The sequence below is a fragment of the Prionailurus viverrinus genome, chromosome B3 (genome assembly GCF_022837055.1).
Source record: "Prionailurus viverrinus isolate Anna chromosome B3, UM_Priviv_1.0, whole genome shotgun sequence".
Lineage (NCBI taxonomy): Eukaryota > Metazoa > Chordata > Mammalia > Carnivora > Felidae > Prionailurus > Prionailurus viverrinus.
The window spans coordinates 24,168,880-24,188,730 of record NC_062566.1 but is presented as its reverse complement, the minus strand read 5'-3'; the positions used below and the strand labels follow the sequence as shown (position 1 = coordinate 24,188,730).

At 35.9% G+C, this 19,851-nt stretch overlaps 1 protein-coding gene across 1 annotated transcript in view; it reads left to right on the top strand.

The window, feature by feature from the left end:
• The window catches only part of NRG4 (neuregulin 4), a 118,408-nt gene that overhangs the window by 94,835 nt on the left and 3,722 nt on the right, over positions 1-19,851 (top strand). The window contains exon 5 of the mRNA XM_047863182.1: positions 11,555-11,637. Coding sequence (XP_047719138.1) covers positions 11,555-11,571 — 17 coding nt within the window. The 3' untranslated portion in view covers positions 11,572-11,637. The remainder of the gene's footprint in view (positions 1-11,554; positions 11,638-19,851) is intronic.

Here is a 19,851-nt window from a genome sequence, read left to right as displayed (position 1 = left end):
TCTCAAAAATAAGTAACATTAAAAAAAAAGGACTATAATGTAATCCAGCAATTCTTCTGGGTATATGGGAAATGAAATCAATACCTCAAAAGAGATGGTTGTGCTCCCATGTTTTTTGCAGCATTATTCACGATAGCTAAGAAATGGAAAAAACCTGTTTCCATTTGCAGATGTGTCCCAGACTATGAGTCTGGAGTTCTCTCTTGTCCAGCAAGAGAGTAGATGCAGAATTGAATACAAGAGAGGCTAATGCCTGGGAGGAGACAAGGGCCTGGTATGGTGGTTTGTCTCTGTATTTATTGAGCTCACAAGATCTTACCCATATGGTGAGTGTGAAGAAAACACGATTGTACGCGTGAACATGGTGAACGTGAAGAAAACAATCAGACAGTAATCATTAACTTGTATGTGTAAGAAGCAAAGGGTCTGGGGTGCAAGTGGAGTTTGTGACCAGAGTACAATAGTATATTGGTGTCAGATGGAAAGTAATTTCCTGCAGGTCATATAACAAATTACTTGTGATCCCATTACAATATCTCACTAGCTAACTTTGGGCGTTTTCACCCTGTGGGAGCAGCTTTCCACCCTAAGCTTTTTTCTAACCCATTTATGTAAGTAGCACCTCTTCCCCCACTAGATGAATAGAAGAATGGTAGCATATATATACAATGGAACATTATTCAGCCTTTATTTTTTTTTTAACTTTTTTTAAATTTATTTTTGAGACAGAGAGAGACAGAGCATGAATGGGGGAGGGGCAGAGAGAGAGAGGGAGACACAGAATCGGAAGCAGGCTCCAGGCTCTAAGCCATCAGCCCAGAGTCCAACGCGGGGCTCAAACCCACCGACCGCGAGATCATGACCTGAGCTGAAGTCGGACGCTTAACCAACTGAGCCACCCAGGCGCCCTTATTCAACCTTTAAAAAGAAGTTCCTGGGATTTATGACATCTTGGATAGACTTCAGAGAACATTGTGCTAAGTAAAATAAGCCAGCCAGAGAGAAAAATAGTACATGATCTCACATATATGTGAAATATACAAAGAGAAGAGAGTAGAAGAATGGTAGTTACCAGGGGTGAAGAGGTTGGGAGATACTAGTCAATCAGTAAAAAGTTGCAGTTATGTAGGATAAATAAGTTGAGAAACATAATGTACAAGTATGATGACTGCAGTTAATAATACTCTATTTTATATTGGAAATTTGCTAAGATATAGATTTCAGGTGATCTCACCAAAAAGAAATAGAATGATAACTATGTGAGATGGATATGTTAATTAGCTTGACTTTAGTAATCATTTCCCTACATATTTATATTAAAATGTGCTATATACTTTAAATATATTAAATTTTTATTAAAAGTAAATTTAATACAGTCAAAGATAGGTTAAAAAGAAAATTTGCAAACTGCAAAGAAGCAGGAAATGTGTTCAAAGTAAGAAAAATTAATAAGTTGAAACTGATCCAGAACTACTACAAATCTTAGCAGGCAAACACATTAAACAGTTATTATAAACGTATCCCATGTATTCAAAAGTTAAGTAGGAATATGGAAGATATATATTTAAAAAAATCAAGTTGAACTTCCAGAGATGAAAATTAGTATATGAGATGAAAAACAGTGAATGGTATTAACATCAGATCATACACTATATAAGAAAAGATTGATGAACTTGAATATACAGTAATAGAAATTATTACATTTTTTAATGAAAAGAACATTATGTGATGCTATGCAACAACTTCAGGTGGCATAATATAGGGTTAATTGGAGTCTCTGAACAAGACAGACACGAGACAGGAGGGGACAGAAAAAATGTTTGACAAAAGATGAGAAAGGCCTATATACTGAAAACTAAAACTATTGCTGATAAAAATGAAACAAAGAGCAAAATAAATGGAGTGATAAACCATATTCGTGGGTTTGTAAAACTCAATATAGTTAAGATGTCAGTTCTTAAATCAATCTAAAGATGCAATGTTATGCCAATCAAAATCCTAGCGAGTGTTTGTAGGAATTAACAAGCTAATTCTAAAATTCCTATGGAAATTTGAAGGAACCAGACGAGCAAAAGCAGTTTTGAAAAACAAAAGTGAGGATGCTTCATAGTGTCTGATTTCACATCTTACTACAAAGCTACAGTAAGTAATCAAGACACAGTGCTATTGGTGTCAAGATAAACAAATGGATCTAGAAATAGACTCAATTGATTTTCAACAAAGGAGCCAAGGCAATTCAGAATGGAAAGGAAATCTTTTCAAAAAATTATGCTGGGACAGTTGGATATCCACATGTAAAAAGATGAATTTAGATCTTTATGATACATAAAAAATAACTCAAATTGGTTGTAAATGTAAGAGCTAAAACTATAAAACTCTAAAAAAAAAAAGCTTAGAAGAAAATTCTTAGAAGAAAACCTAGGAGGTATTTGTGATGTTAGATGAAGCAAAAATTTTTAGGTATGTAAGAAAAGCACAACTGAGTAGAGGGAAAAGTCTGGGATTGTGATGCCTCCCACTTTGGTCTTCTTCAAAATTACTTTGGCTATTCGGGGCCTTTTGTGGTTCCATATGAATTTTACGATTGCTTGTTCTAGCTTTGAGAAGAATGCTGGTGCAATTTTGATTGGGATTGCATTGAATGTGTAGATAGCTTTGCATAGTATTGATATTTTAACAATATTTATTCTTCCAACCCGTGAGCACAGAATGTTTTTCCATTTCTTTATATCTTCTTCAATTTCCTTCATAAGCTTCCTATAGTTTTCAGTATACAGATCTTTTACATCTTTGGTCAGGTTTATTCCTAGGTATTTTATGATTCTTGGTGCAATTGTGAATGGGATCCTAGCACTTCCAACACTATGTTAAACAACAGCAGTGAAAGTGGACATCCCTGTCGTGTTCCTGATCTCACGGAAAAAGCTCTCAGTTTTTCCCCATTGAGGATGATATTAGCTGTGGGCTTTTCATAAATGGCTTTTATGATGTTTAAGTATGTTCCTTCTATCCTGACTTTCTCAAGAGTTTTTATTAAAGAAAGGTTGCTGAATTTTGTCAAATGCTTTTTCTGCATCGATTGACAGGATCATATGGTTCTTTTCTTTTATTAATGTGATGTATCACATTGATTGATTTGCAAATGTTGAACCAGCCCTGCATCCCAGGAATGAATCCCACTTGATCATGGTGAATAATTCTTTTTATATGCTGTTGAATTCGATTTGCTAGTATCTTATTGAGAATTTTTGCATCCATATTCATCAGGGATATTGGCCTGTAGTTCTCTTTTTCTACTGGGTCTCTGTCTGGTTGAGGAACCGAAGTAATACTGGCTTCATAGAATGAGTCTGGAAGTTTTCCTTCCCTTTCTATTTTTTGGAATAGCTTGAGAAGGATAGGTATTATCTCTGCTTTAAACATCTGGTAGAACTCCCCTGGCAAGCCATCTGGACCTGGACTGTTATTTGTTGGGAAATTTTTGATAACTGATTCAACTACACTCTACTACAAAGCTGTATTCATAAAGACAGCATGGTACTGGCACAAAAACAGACACATAGACCAATGGAATAGAATAGAAACCCCAGAACTAGACCCACAAACGTATGGCCAACTCATCTTTGACAAAGCAGGAAAGAATATCCAGTGGAAAAAAGACAGTCTCTTTAACAAATGGTGCTGGAAGAACTGGACAACATGCAGAAGGTTGAAACTACACCACTTCCTCACACCATTCACAAAAACAAACTCAAAATGGATAAAGGACCTGAATGTGAGACAGGAAACTATCAAAACCCTAGAGGAGAAAGCAGGAAAAGACCTCTCTGACCTCAGCCGCAGCAATTTCTTACCTGACCATCCCCAAAGGCAAGGGAATTAAAAGCAAAAATGAACTATTGGGACCTCATGAAGATAAAAAGCTTCTGCACAGCAAAGGAAACAATCAACAAAACTAAAAGGCAACCAACGGAATGGGAAAAGATATTTGCAAATGACATATCAGACAAAGGGCTAGTATCCAAAATCTATAAAGAGCTCACCAAACTCCACACCCGAAAAACAAATAATCCAGTGAAGAAATGGGCAGAAAACACAAATAGACACTTCTCTAAAGAAGACATCCAGATGGCCAACAGGCACATGAAAAGATGCTCAACGTCACTCCTCATCAGGGAAATACAAATCAAAACCACACTGAGATACCACCTCACACCAGTCAGAGTGGCTAAAATGAACAAATCAGGAGACTATAGATGCTGGTGAGGATGTGGAGAGACGGAAATCCTCTTGCACTGTTGGTGGGAATGCAAATTGGTGCAGCCACTCTGGAAAACAGTGTGGAGCTTCCTCAAAAAATTAAAAATAGACCTACCCTATGACCCAGCAGTAGCACTGCTAGGAATTTACCCAAGGCATACAGGAGTACTGATGCATAGGGGCACTTGTACCCCAATGTTTATAGCAGCACTCTCAACAATAGCCAAATTGTGGAAAGAGCCTAAATGTCCATCGACTGATGAATGAAGAAATTGTGGTTTATATACACAGTGGAGTACTACGTGGCAATGAGAAAGAATGAAACATGGCCCTTTGTAGCAACGTGGATGGAACTGGAGAGTGTGATGCTAAGTGAAATAAGCCATACAGAGAAAGACAGATACCATATGTTTTCACTCATATGTGGATCCTGAGAAACTTAACAGAAACCCATGGGGGAGGGGAAGGAAAAAAAAAAAGAGGTTAGAGTGGGAGAGAGCCAAAGCATAAGAGACTCTTAAAATCTGAGAACAAACTGAGGGTTGATGGGGGGTGGGAGGGAAGGGCTGGTGGGTGATGGGTCTTGAAGAGGGCATCTTTTGGGATGAGCACTGGGTGTTGTACGGAAACCAATTTGGCAATAAATTTCATATATAGAAAAAAAAAAACACACCTCTGTCCTTAAAAAAAAAAAAGAAAAGAAAAAAAAGAGAAAAGCACAACTTATAAAAAAAAAAATTGGACTTCATCATTGGACCATAAACTGGACTTCATTTAGTGCTTAAAAAGACACCATTATAGGAGTGCCTGAGTGGCTCATTTAAGGGTCTGACTTTGGCTCAGGTCATGATCTCACAGTTCATGGATTTGGGTCCCACGTTCCACCCTGTGCTTGACAGGTCAGAGCCTAGAGCCTGCTTTGGATTCTGTGTCTCCCTCTCTGCCCTCCCCCACTTGTGCTCTCTTTCTCTCTCAAAAATAAACATTAAACAAAATTTTTAAAATATACCATCATAAATATAAAAAGACAAGCCCCTATCTTGGAGAAAATATTTGCAAATCATATATCTAATAAATGACCTGTAGTCAGAGGAATAAGGAATTCTGTCAACTCAATGAGAATTCTTTCAACCGCATTAAGATTTGGGCAAAATATGGGGCGCCTGTGTGGTTCAGGCTGAACGCCCGACTCTTGTTTTCGGCTCAGTTCATGATCACAGGGTTGTGTGATGGAGCCCCGTGTTGGCTCTGCACTGAGTGTGCAGACTTCTTAAGATTCTCTGTCTTCCCTCTTTGCCCAATCTCTCTCTCTCTCTTTCTCTCTCTCTCTGTCTCTCTCCCTCCCTCTCCTCATCTTTCCCTTTCTCCCCCTCAAAAAAAGAAAAAATTGGACAATATATTCGAATAGGCATTTTATCAAAGAAAATATACAAATAGCTAATAATCACACAAAAAGATACTTGACATCATTAGTCATAAGGGACATAGAAATTTTTTATGTATATTTTTGAGAGACAGAGACAGTGCAAGTGGGGGAGGGGCAGAGAGAAAGGGAGACACAGAATCTGAAGCAGACTCCAGGCTCTGAGCTGTCAGCACAGAGTCAGACACAAGGCTTGAACCCACAAAACGGGAGATCGTGACCTGAGCTGAAGTCCGACGCTTAACTGACTGAGCTGCCCAGGTGCCCTGGGAGATAGAAATTATTATTAACACTGCTATCATCAAAGTGTTAACAACTAGTGGTAAGGATGTGGGAAACTGGAATACATAGCTGATGAGAATTAAAAATGGTATAGACACTTTGAAAAACAATTTGGCAGTGTGCATAGATACATTTATTGTATCACCCAGCAATCCCTTCCCTAGATAACTACCCAAAATAAATGAAAACGTATATCCATACAAAGAAAAGACTTGAATATGATTTTCATAGTGGCATTTTTCATAATAACCAAAAAGTGAAAATAATCCAAATACTCATCAACCAGTTGGTAGATAAATAAAATATAGTGTATTTATGAAGTGAAATACTGTTCAGCTATTAAAAGGAACAAACTACTGATACATGGTATAACATGGATAAATCTCCGTTTTACTGATACTGCATGCAAAAGACCACACATTGGTAAGCTTACATTTTTCTTTTTTTTTTTTTTTAACTTTTTTAACGTTTTATTTATTTTTGAGACAGAGAGAGACAGAGTATGAACGGGGGAGGGGCAGAGAGAAAGGGAGACACAGAATCGGAAGCAGGCTCCAGGCTCTGAGCCATCAGCCCAGAGCCTGACGCGGGGCTCGAACTCACAGACCGCGAGACCATGACCTGGCTGAAGTCGGACGCTTAACCAACTGCGCCACCCAGGCGCCCCGGTAAGCTTACATTTATAGTAAAATAGATGCTACAACATGGATGAACCTTGAAGTTACTATGCAAGTGGTTTCCCAGGGTTCCAGGTTGGAATGGGGTGTGATTGCAAATGGGCAATGAGATCTTTTAAGGGTGATGGTATTATTATCTGCAAGTGGATTGTGGTGATGGTTGCACAACTCTAAATTACTAAACTTTGTTGAATTGTATACTTTGAAAAGGTGAATTTATAAGATGTAAATTATACCTCAGTAAAGTTGTTTTAAAGAAAGCGAGTCAGCTTTTCAACAAACAGTGCTGGGAAACCTGGATGTCCACGTGCAAAGGGATGAATGAAGTTGGATTCTTACTTGGGAAAAGATCTAACATAAGAGCTAAAAAAGCTTAGAAGCAATCTGAGAAGCAATCATAGGGGAAAGACTTCATGAAAATGGATTTGACAATGATTTCTTAGATATGACATAAAAATCACAGGCAACAAAAGAAAAATTAGATAAATTGGACTTTATTAACATTACAAACTTTATGCATCAAAATATGTTATCAACAAAGTAAAACTGCAAACCAGAAAATTGGACAAAATGTTTATAAATCACATATCTGATAAGGGATTGGTATCAGAACACATAAGCTAGAACTCCTAAAACTCAACAACAAATCAACATAATTCAAAAATGGGCAAAGGACTTGAATAGACATTTCTCCAAAGATATACACATGGCCAAAAATCACATGAAAAGATTCTCAATATCATTAATCTTTGGAGGAGTGGCTGGGTGGCTCAGTCAGTTAAGTGTCTGACTTAGGCTAAAGTCATGATCTCACAGTTTCGAGCCTTGCATCGGACTCTGCGCTGACAGCTCAGAGTCTGGAGCCTGCTTTGGATTCTTTGTTTCCCCCCTCCCTCTCTTTCTGCCCCTTTCTACTTGTGCTCTCTCTCTCAAAAATAAATAAACATTTAAAAAATATATCACTAATCATTGGGGAAATGCTAATCAAAAACCAGGGGGTACCACTCCACACCCATTAGGATGGCTATTACAAACATAAAAACAAATAAACAACAAAAAACCCCACACAAAACAGAAAACAAGTGTTAGCAAGGATGTGGAGAAACTGGAACTTTGATGGGTTGTTGTTGAAATGTAAAATGGTGCGGCCACACTAGAAAACAGTATTTCAGCACCTCAAAAACCTGAACATAGAATTACCTTGTGATCCACCAATTCCACTTATGGATATATACACTAAACAATTGAAAGCAAAGACTTTATGGTAAGTGATTGAAAGATCCACAGCTAACATCATTCTCAGTGAGGAAAACTGAGAGCTTTTCCCCCATGGTCAGGACAAGGCAAGGATGTCCACTCTTACCACTATTATTTACCATACTACTGGAAGTCTTAGCCTCAGCAATCAGACAAGAGAAATAAGTAAAGGCATCCAAATCAGCAGGGAAGAAGAGTCAACTTTCACTATTTGCAGACAACATGATCCTTTATATAGGTAGGAAACCCAAGAGCTCCACCAAAAAATTTCTAGAATATATGAATTCAGCAAAGTCACAGAATATGAAGTCAATGTGCAGAAATCTGTGGCATTTCTATATACAAGTAATGAAGCAGCAGAAAAAGAAAGCAAGGAATTGATCCCATTTGCAGCTGCACCAAAAACCATGAGATACCAAGGAATAAACCTAACTAAAGAGTTAAAATTTCTGTATTCTGAAAACTATAGAAGACTTATGAAAGAAACTGAAGAGCACACAAGGAAATGGAAAGGCATTCCATGCTCTAGATATCTAGAATTGGAAGAATAAACATTGTTTAAATGTCTATACTACCCAAAGCAATCTACACATTTAATGCAATCCCCATCAAAAACCACTAGCATTTTTCACAGAGCTAGAACAAACAATCTTAAAACTTGTAGGAGACCACAAAGACCCTGAATAGTGAAAGCAATCCTGAAAAAGAAAAACACAACTGGAGGCATCATGATTCTGGACTTCAAGCTATATTACAAAGCTGTAGTCATCAAGACAGTATGGCACTGGCACAAAACAGACACAAAGATCAATAGAACAGAATAGAAAACCCAGAAATGGGCCCAGAACTATATGGTCAACTCATCTTCGACAAAGCAGGAAAAAATATCCAATGGAAAAAAGACAGTCTCTCCAATAAACGGTGTTGGGAAAACTGGATGGTGACATGCAGAATGAAACTGGACCACTTTCTTAACACCATACACAAAAATAAATTCAAAATGGATGAAAAAGACCTAAATGTGAGACAGGAAACAGGAAAACATCAAAATCCTAGAGGAGAACATAGGCAGCAACCTCTGTGACCTTGGCCTGAGCAGCTTCTTATAGACATGTTGCCAGAGGCTAAGGAAACGAAAGCAAAACTGACCTACTGGGACTTCCATCAAGAAACAAATTTGCACAGCAAAGGAAATCAACAAAACTAAAAGACAGTGTATGGAATGGGAGAAAATATTTTTAAGCAACATATCTGATAAAGGGTTAGTATCTAAAATTTATAAAGAACTTATCAATCTCAACACCCAAAAAACATATAACCCAGTTAAGAAATGGGCAGAAGATGCGAATAGACACTTTTACAAAGAAGACATCCAGATGGCTAACAGACACATGAAAAGATGTTCAACATGACTCATCATCAGGGAAATACAAAACAAAATCACTATGAGATACCACCTCAGTGTCAGAATGGCCACAATTAACAACACGAGAAGCAAAATGTGTTGGTGAGGATGTGGAGAAAGGGGAACCCTCTTGCACTGTTTGTAGGAATGCAAACTGCTATAGCTACTCTGGGGAATAGTATGGAGGTTCTTCAAAAAGTTAAAAATAGAACTACCATATGATCCAGCAATCGCACTACTAGGTATTTACCCAAAGGATACAAAAATATAGATTCGAGGGCACCTGGGTAGCTCAGTTGGTTGAGCGTCTGACTCTTGATTTTGGCTCAGGTCAGGATCCTAGAGTCATAGGATTGAGCCTCATGATGGGTTCCAGACTGAACATGGAGCTTGCTTAAGATTCTTTCTCTTCTTCTCTGCCCCTCTACCCCACTCATGCACTCTCTCTCTAAAATAATAAAAAATACAGATTTTAAGAGGTATATGCATGCTGATGTGTATAGCAGCATTACCAACAGTAGCCAGACTATGGAGAGAGCCCAAACGATGCATGGATAAAGAAGACGTGCTATATATACAATGGAATATTACTCAGCCATAAAAAATGAAATCTTGCCATTTGCAATGAGATGAATAGAATTAGAATGTATTATGCTAAGTGAAATAAGTCAGAGAAAGACACATACCATATGATTTCACTCATGTTTGGAATTTAAGAAACAAAACAGATGAACATATGAGGAGAAAAAAGAGGGAAACAAACCATAAGAGACTTAAAGATAGAAAACAAACTGAGGGTTGATGGAGGGAAGTGGATGGGAGATGGGCTAGATGTGTGATGAGTATTATGAAGGGCACTTGTGTATTACTCATGAGTATTATGATGGGCACTGGGTGTTGTATGTAAGTGATGAATCACTGAATTTTATTCCTGAAACCAATATTGCACTATATGTTAACTATGAAGAATTTAAATAAAAATTTGAAAAGAAAAAGACATTATGGTAAATGAAATAAGGCAGACACAAAAGATAAGTACTGTATGATTCCATTTAGATATCTAGAATAATCTAATTTATAGAGACAGAAAATAGAATGGTAGTACCAAGGGCTGAGAATAGAATGGGAGTTACTACTTAATGAGTACAGATTCAGTAGGGGTTGATGACAATGTTCTAGAGATGGATGGTGGTAATGGTTGCACAACAGTGTGGAGGTACTAAATGCCACTGAGCTGCACACTTAAAAATAATTTATGGGTGCCTGGGTGGCTCAGTCATTTGAGCATGGGAATCTTGATTTTTGGCATAGGTCACGATCTCACAGTTGTGAGATCGAGCCGTGTCAGGCTCTGCACTGAGGGTGGAGCCTGCTTAAGATTCTCTCTCTCCCTATCCTGCTCCTCCCTTGTTCATGCTTTCTCTCTCTCTCTCAAAAAATAATTCAAATGGTAAATACTGTTACATAATATATCACATTAAAAAGGCAGACTGAAAGAAATGCCACTATTAAGTGATGCTATCAGATGTTGCATTGTGATATGCTCAAAATTATCACTTGAGTTATCAAGAGATTGAGATGTGTTCCTATATTTTATAATTGAGTAAAATGTATTTTAATGGTTTTGCACATTGTTGTTCTTTGTTATATTTGTAATGATAATGTCTGGGACCACATTCATCTGTAAAGTTTCACCAAGAAACTCCCCTTGACCTTATTCAAATCGTTTATCAACTACCCTGTGAATGTTTGTTAAGTAAATTCACAGCCTGAAATCCTACGGTGCATTTACATTGTAACTGTGTATCCCTCTATTGGAATAATGCTCTAGTTCTGAAAGTATAGCTCTTCAAATGCAAAGAAAGCAGTGTAATGAAATAATCATGAATATCAGATGCCTATACATGCCAAGCACTGTGGCTGACATTTCATGTTATCTCATATAAATCTTAACTCCTGTTGTGAGGCAGGTGGTGGTATTCTCATTCTATGAAAGAAAATAGGCAGTGAGGAAAGATAGGGACACTTATATTTGTGAGACCTGAATGGGGTGCTGATGCAACTCTTCTGTGTTCTGATGAGCATTGTAGGCAGGATACTGGCTTGTTTAGATGTTCTAGGCTAGCTTACCTCAACTCTTCACATCACAAACAGTAGGTTTATAAATGTAAATAAAACTATATGTATTGGTGGTATGCATATAAAGAAAAATTGAGATGGAGAAAACATCTTAGTTCTTATTTTCCATAGGTCATGGAGAACACTGAAGAAATATCACACTGAACAAAATCATTCCGTGTTTGTCACAAAGGCAGAAAATGAAACTCCATAAGGTAAAAGAGATCATAGGATTTATTCCTTCTTTCTTCCTTGAAATAAAAAAGACTGAAGTTGCCATACCATGAAACAGTCTTTTCTGCAAGATATGTGTGTTTCTATAACATATTTTATTAGTTCATATGCAGCTGGTAAGTTGGGGAATGACACAAGTCCTGTGTGGAAGTTGTACTGGTTCAAACATCATTTTTATAGTAAGCTAATGTTAAAGCAAAGAGAGACAAACTTTCTCATGACTGAAAAAATTAACTCTTAACAATATATGATGACTCTAAGAAAAAAAGGTGAAAGTCCTTAAAGTGCAAGGAATGGCTAGGTTAGTGGCTTCAGAAACCACCTAATTTATGACCATGCTAAGCTGTCTGGGGGAGCTGCAAGTACAGATAAGCCATGAAGACTTTTCACCTGGTGATTACAAAAAGAGCATTTATTAAAAAGGCTACCTCTGGATCATCTTTTTAATATTAATGAAATGGTTTCTATTAAAAGGAAATGATTTCTAGAACCTATACCTGAAACGAAGAAACACAAGCCCACAACTTAAAGCCTGCAAAAGATTGATCAACTAATTCTCAGTATAAATAATCATAGATACTTAGGATTATTGTTTTCGTTACCACTTAAGTTACAAAGTTCCAAACCTCTTCATAAGGTTTAATTTTTAGGGCATGATTTCACAGAATGTGAGGTTTTCATCTTATTAGGGACAATATAAAGAATTCATTAGGCCAGGACAATTTCTTCAGACAGCCTTTTCCAATTGTAAAGTTATCCTGAAATATAAACAAAGTAATAGTGACTTTCAGGTAGTATGAAAATAAAGAATTGTAGGATAGTCTGGAGCTGTGGATGTTCTGAATACCACAAATCTTGAACTAGTAAATAGTTGAGGCAAAGGAGAAAACACTGGCCCAATGTACCATCCCTTCTGTGAACTATTTCTTCCTCAAGCCAATTTCTCCACATCCTTGCCAATTATAGTTTTGTTGTTGTTGTTGTTAATAGTTATCCTAATAAGTGTGAAATGGCATCCCATGGTGTTTTTTTAACGTTTAAGTTTATTTTATTTTTTAAAGTTATTTAAATTCAGTTAGTTAACATACAGTATAATATTAGTTTCAGGTGCAGAATTTAGTGATTCCTCACTTGCATGTAACAGTGCTCATCACAACAAGTGTACTCCTTAATGCCCATCTCATGGTTTTAATTTACATTTCCGTTATAATTAGTGATGTTGAACATCTTTTCATGTGCTTATTGGCTATCTATATAACTTCTTTGAATACCTTTTAATTCAAGTCTTTTTTATAGTTTTGAACTGGGTTGTCTTTTGGTGTTGCATTTTAGTTTTTTATTATATTCTGTATATTAATTCCTCATTGGATAAATGATTTGCAGCTATCCTTTCCTATGGATTGCTTTTTCACTCTGTTAATAGTGTCCTCTTTACATAAAAGTTTTAAATTTTGATGAAATCCAACTTGTGCATCCTGTTGATAACTTGTGACATTGGCATCATATCCAAGGAATCATCGCCAAATCCATTGCTTTTTGTAATTTTTCTTTTAAGAGATTTATAGTTACAGGTCTCACATTTAGGTCTTTGATCCATTTTTAAAATTCAAGTATAATTAACATACAGTGTTATATTAGTTTCAGGTGTATAGTATAATAATTCAAAAATTCCACAGATTTTTCAGTGCTCATCAAGATAAGTGTATCTTTATCCCCTTTATCTGTTTCACCCATTTCCTCACCCTCCACCTTTCTGGCAACCATCAGTTAGTTCTCTGTATTTAAGAGTCTTATGTTTGTCTCATTTTTTAAATCACACATGTGAGCGAAATCATATGGTATTTGTCTTTCTCTTACTGATTTATTTCATTTAGCATTATACCCTCTTGGTCCATCCATGTTGTTGCAGATGGTAAGATTTCATTTGTTTTTATAGCTAAGTAATGGTATTATTCCATTATATCATATCATATGATATATGTACATATATGTATCATATATGTATCATATATGATCATATATCACTTCTTTGTATTCATTCATCTATCCATGGACACTTGGGTTGCATCCCTATCTTGGCTATTAAAATAATGCTGCAGTAAACACAGAGGTACATATATCTTTTCAAATTAACATTTTTATTTCCTGGCATAAATACCTAGTAGTGGAATTATTGGGTTGTAGTGTAGTTCTATTTTTAATTTTTTGAGGGACTTGTACAATTGTTTTCCACAGTGGCTGCACCAATTTGCATTCTCACCAATAGCGCATGAGGGTTCCCTTTTTCTCCATATAATTGCCAAATTTGTTATTTCATGTATTTTTGATTTTAGCTATTAGTAGTTTAGCTAGTAGTAGTTTTGGTTTGCATTTCCCAGATAAGTGATATTCAGCATCTTTTCATTTGTCTCTTGGCCATGTGTATGTGTTCTTTGGAAAAATGTCTATTCAGTTCTTCTCCCCATTTTAAAATCAGATTTTCTTGGTGTTAAGTTGTAGAAGGTCTTTTTATATTTTGGATATTAATGCCTTGTGATGTATATCATTTGTAAATATCATTTCCGATTCAGTAAGTTGCCTTTTCATTTTGTTGATGGTTCCCTTTGCTGTGCAAAAGATTTTTAGTTTGAAATAGTCCCAATAGTTTCCTTTTGGTTTTGTTTCCCTTGCCTGAGGATACACACACACACACACACACACACACACACATTTCTATACCTGATGTCTAAGACAGTACTGCCTATGATTTCTTTTTAAGATTTTTACAGTTTCAGGTCTTACATTTAGGTCTTCTGTTCACTTTGAGCTTATTTTTATGTATGGTGTAAGAAAGTGATCCAGTTTCTTTCTTTCTTTCTTTTTTTTTTTTTTTTGCATGTTGCTGTCCAGTTTTCCCAGCACCATATGTTGAAGAGACTGTCTCTTCTCTATTCAATATTCTTGCCTCCTTTGTTGTAGATTAATTGACTTTATATGTGGGTTTATTTCTACACTATTCTGTTCCATTTATCTCTGTTCCATTGATTACTACAGCTTTGTAGTATATTTTGAAATCTGGAATTGTGATACCTCCAGCTTTTTTGTTCTTTTTGAAGATTGCTTTGGCTATTCAGGTCTTTTGTGGTTGCGTGTAAATTTAAGAATTTTCTAGTTCTTACTAGAGCTAGAATATTTTCACAAATACTGTTGGTATTTTGATAGGGGTTGCATTAAATCTGTAGACTGGGTAGTATGGACATTTTATCAATGTTTGTTCTTCCAATCCATGAGCACAGAATATCTTTCCATTTGTTTGTGTCCTTTTCAATTTGTTTCATCAGTGTTTTATACTCTGCAAATTACTGGTCTTTCACCACGTTGGTGAAGTTTATTCCTAGGTGTTGTTATGATTTGTGGTGCAATTGTAAATGGGATTCTTTTCTTAATTTCTCTTTCTGATACTTCATTATTAATGTAAAGAAATAAAACAGATCACTGTATATTAACTTTTTCTTAGTTTTTATTGAATTTATTTATCATTTCTAGTATCTTTTTAGTGGAGATTTAGGATTTTTCCATATATAGATCATGCCATCAGCAAACAGTGATAATTTTACTTCTTCCTTGCTGATTTGGATGCCTTTGATTTCTTTTTCTAGTCTAATTGCTGTGTCTAGGACATCCAGTAATATGTTGAATAAAAGTGGTGAGAATAGATGTCCTTGTATTTTCCTGATCTTAGAGAAAAAACTGAGTTTTTCAGCATTGAATATGATGTTACCTGTGTGTTTTCCATAGATGTCCTTTATTATGTTAGGTATGTTCCTTCTAAACCTACTTTGTTGAGGGTTTTTATCATGAATAGATGGTATACTGTGTCAAATGCTTTTTCTGCATCTATTGAGATGATTGTATATTTCCTATCCTCATTGATGTGTTGTATCTTGTTGATTTGGGACTATTGAATCACCCTTGCATCCCAGGAATAAATTTAATTTGATCGCGGTTACCAATTTATTTAAAATGTATTATTGATTGTGTTTGGTAATGTTTTTTGAGGATTCTTACATCTACATTCGTCAGAGATAATGGTGTGGAGTTTTCTTTCTCTGTAGTATCATTATCTGGTTTTGGTATCAGGGTAACTATAGCCTCATAGAATGAATTTGGAAGTTTTCCTTCCTTTTCTATTTTTTGGAATAGTTTGAGAAGAATAGGTACTAACTCTTCTTTAACTGTTTGGTAGGATTCACCTATGAAGCCATCTGGCCCTGAACTTTTTTTGCTGAGAGTTTATTACTGATTAAATTTCCTTGCCGATAATTGGTCTGTTCAAAATTTCTATTTATTCCTGCTTCAATTTGGGGAGATTATATGTTTCTAGGAATTTATCCATTTCTTCTAGGTTGTCCAATTTGTTAGCATACAGTTTTTCATAAAATTCTCTTACAATTGTATGTATTTCTGTGATGTCAGGTGTTATTTCTTCTATTGTCTTTTTAGTTTCTATTTTGTTTATTTCTGCTCTGATCTTCATTATTTTCTTCCTTCTACTGATTTGGGGTTTTGTTTGTTCTTTTTCTAGCTCCGTTAGGTGTAATGTTAGGTTGTTTGAGATTGTTCTTGCTTCTTAAAGTAGGCCTGTATTGATAAACTTCCCTCTTAGTTTAGACTGATGCATCCCAAAGAGTTTAGACTGTTGTGTTTGCATTTTATTTGTCTCCATTTATTTTTTAATTTTCTCTTTGAATTTTTGGTTTATGCAATCATTTTCAGTAGCATGTTATTTAGTCTGTATGTATTTGTGGCCTTTCCAGATTTTTTCTTCTGGTTGATTTCTAGTTTCACAATGTTGTGGTCAGAAAAGATGCATCGTATGACCTCAATATTTTTTGATTTCTTGAGACTTCTTTTGTGGTCCGTTATGTGGAGAATGTTCCATGTACACTTGAAAGGAATGTGCCTTCTGCTTTAGGATGGAATGTTCTGAATATTTATGTTAAATCCATCTGGTCCAGTGTGTCATTCAAAGCCACTGTTTCCTTATTGATTTTCTGTTTGGCTGATCCGTTAATGTAAGTGGGATGTTAAAGTCCCCTACTAATATTGTATTACTATCGATTAGTTCCTCTATGCTTGTTACTAGATGCTTTATGTATTTAGATGCTTTCCTGTTGGGTGCATAAATATTTATAATTTTTAGATTTGCTTGTTGGATTTTTCCATTTTGTGATTAAATAATGTCCTTTTTTGTCTGTTACAGTCTTAGTTTTAAAGTCTATTTGTATTTTGTATTGCTACCCCAGCTTTCTTTGCACATCCATTTGCATGATAAGTGCTTCTCTATCCCTTCATTTTAAACCTGGAGATGTCTTTTAGTCTGAAATGAGTCTTTTGTAGGCAGCATATAGTTGGGTCTTGTTTTTTTTTTTTTTTATCCATTCCATCACCCCATGTCTTTTGATTGGAACATTTAATCTTTTTACATTCAAAATAATTATAGATAGATATTTATTTTTGCCATTTTGTTAACTTGATTTGTGGTTGCTTTCTTCTCTCACACTGTTCTTGCATGATTAGTTGTCTTTATTTAGCGATATACTTGGATTCCTTTCTCCTTATTTTTCACATATCTATTACTGTTTTTTTGATTCATGGTTACCATTAGGTTTGTACATAACATTTAGTTTATATATTAGTCTATATTAAATTTCTGGTTGTTTAAGTTTGAACCCAATCTTTACTCCTCCTCACCGCCCTGCCATGTTTTAGGTCTATGGTATCATACTTTATATCCTTTTATTTTGTGAGTTCCTTGACTGATTTTTACAGATCTACTTGCTTTTACTGTTTTTGTGTTTCCTACTTTTGATACTCTCACACTCTTTTCTTTCCATTCAAGTAGTCCCCTTTAATATTTCTTGTAGGGCTGGTTTAGTGGTCACAAACTCAAAAGAGTTTGTCTAGGAAACTCTCTATCTCTCTTTCAATTCTGAATGATAATCTTGCTGGGTAGAGTATTCTTGGTTGCAGATTTTTTTTCCTTTCAGCACATTGAATATGTCATGCTACTTCCTTCTGGCCTGGAAAGTTTCTGTTGAAAAATCAGCTTAATAGCCTTATGGGGTTTCCCATTATTTATTTGCTTTCTTTTATCTTTGTTCCTTTAAAATTTTTCTCTTTTTCATTACTTTTTGCCATTTTAATTACTTGTGTCTTGTGGACCTTCTTGGGTTGAAGTTGTTGAGGTATCTCTGGGCCTCTTGGATCTGGATTTCTGCTTCATTCCCTAGATTTGGGAAGTTTTCAGTTATTTCTTCAAATAAATTTTCTGCCCCCTTCTCTCTTCTCCTTCTGGGATCCCTATAATGCGAATGTTCTTATGTTTGGTGGTGTCGTTGAGTTCCGTAAGTCTATTCTCACTCTGCATAATTTTTTCCCCCTCATATGCACAGCTTGATTACTTTCCATTCCTCTCCCCTGCAGGTACCTGATTTGTTGTTCTGCTTCCCATAGCCTACTATTTATTCCATCTGGTGTATTTTTAATTTCATTTACTGTGTTTCTCATCGCTGATTAGTTCTTTTTAAAAAATCTTTGTTAAGGGTCTCACTGACGTCCTCCACTCTTTTCTCAAGTCCAATAAGTATCTTTATGATGATTACTTTGAATTCTTTTTCAGGTATATTGCTTCTCTGTTTTATTTCTCTTTTGTTGTGATTTTTGTCCTGTTCTTTCATTGGGACATATTCCTTTTTCTCCTAATTTTTTGTAACTCTCTGTGTTTCTCTGTGTTAGGAAAGTCAGCTAAAGTTCCTGATCTTTAAAGCAGTGGCCTTATGAAGAAGAGGTACTGTGGTGCCCTATAGTGCAATGTTCATTGTTCCCCAAAACCAAGCATTTCAGGGGTGTCTGCTATGTGGGTTGTGTAAATCCTAATGAACTGAATTTGCATTCAGTTCAGTCAGCTGCAGTGGCCTACTTTGCCTGTTGTGGTCAGGGTTTGGTCCTTGTGCTGTTAAAGGATCAGTCTGGGGCCACTGTTGGTTTGTAATAGGGTGGTGCTCTGTACTGCAGAACCTGCTTGGGATTCTCCCTCACCCTCTCTCTGCCCCTCCCCCTGCTCATGCTGTCCCTCCCACTCTCTCTCTCTCTCTCAAAATATTTTTTAAAAAATATTGGGGTGCCTGGGTGGCACAGTCGGTTAAGCGTCTGACTTCAGCCAGGTCACGATCTCGCGGTCCGTGAGTTCGAGCCCCGTGTCAGGCTCTGGGCTGATGGCTCAGAGCCTGGAGCCTGTTTCCGATTCTGTGTCTCCCTCTCTCTCTGCCCCTCCCCCGTTCATGCTCTGTCTCTCTCTGTCCCAAAAATAAAATAAAATGTAAAAAAATAAATAAATAAAAATTAAAATTAAAAAAAATTAAAAATCCTGTCAAATTTTTGTCAAATGCTTTTTCTGTATCAGTTGATGTTGTCATATGGGTTTTTCCCTCTTCATTCTGTCAATATAGTATATTAATTCATTTTCACTTGTTGAACTCTTCTTGAATTGCAGAAATAAATCCACTTGTTCAAAGTATATAGAACTTCTAATGTGATGTTTCAGTTGCTAATAATTTGTTTAAGATTTTTGCATTAATATTCATCAGGGATATTAAGCTATAGCTTTTCTTCCCCCTTCTTTTGTAGTCTGGCTTTAGTGCCAAGGTAATACTGGCTTTATAGAATGAGTTAGAAAGTTTCTCTTGAATTTTTTGGAATAGTTTGAGGACTGGTGTTATTTCTTGTTTAAATGGTTGGTAGAATTCTTCAGTGAAGCCATTAGTTGCAGAGCATTTCTTTGTTGGGAGGGTTTTGATTACTAATTCAGTCTCCTAGTTATAGGTCCATATAGATTTTATTTGTTCATGATTCAGTCCTTGTATTTCTAGGAAATATATTCATTTCATCTGGGTTATCCAATTTATAGCTGCTCATAATTGTACTCTAATCCTTCTATTTCTGTAGAATAATTACTAATACCCCTACTTTTATATCTGCTTTTAGTAAGTTGAAACCTTTTTTTCATGTTCTAATTAAGATTTTTCCACTCTTTTTTTTTTTTTTTTTTAATTTTTTTTTTTTAACGTTTTTTTTTATTTATTTTTGAGACAGGGAGAGACAGAGCATGAACAGGGGAGGGTCAGAGAGAGGGAGACACAGAATCGGAAACAGGC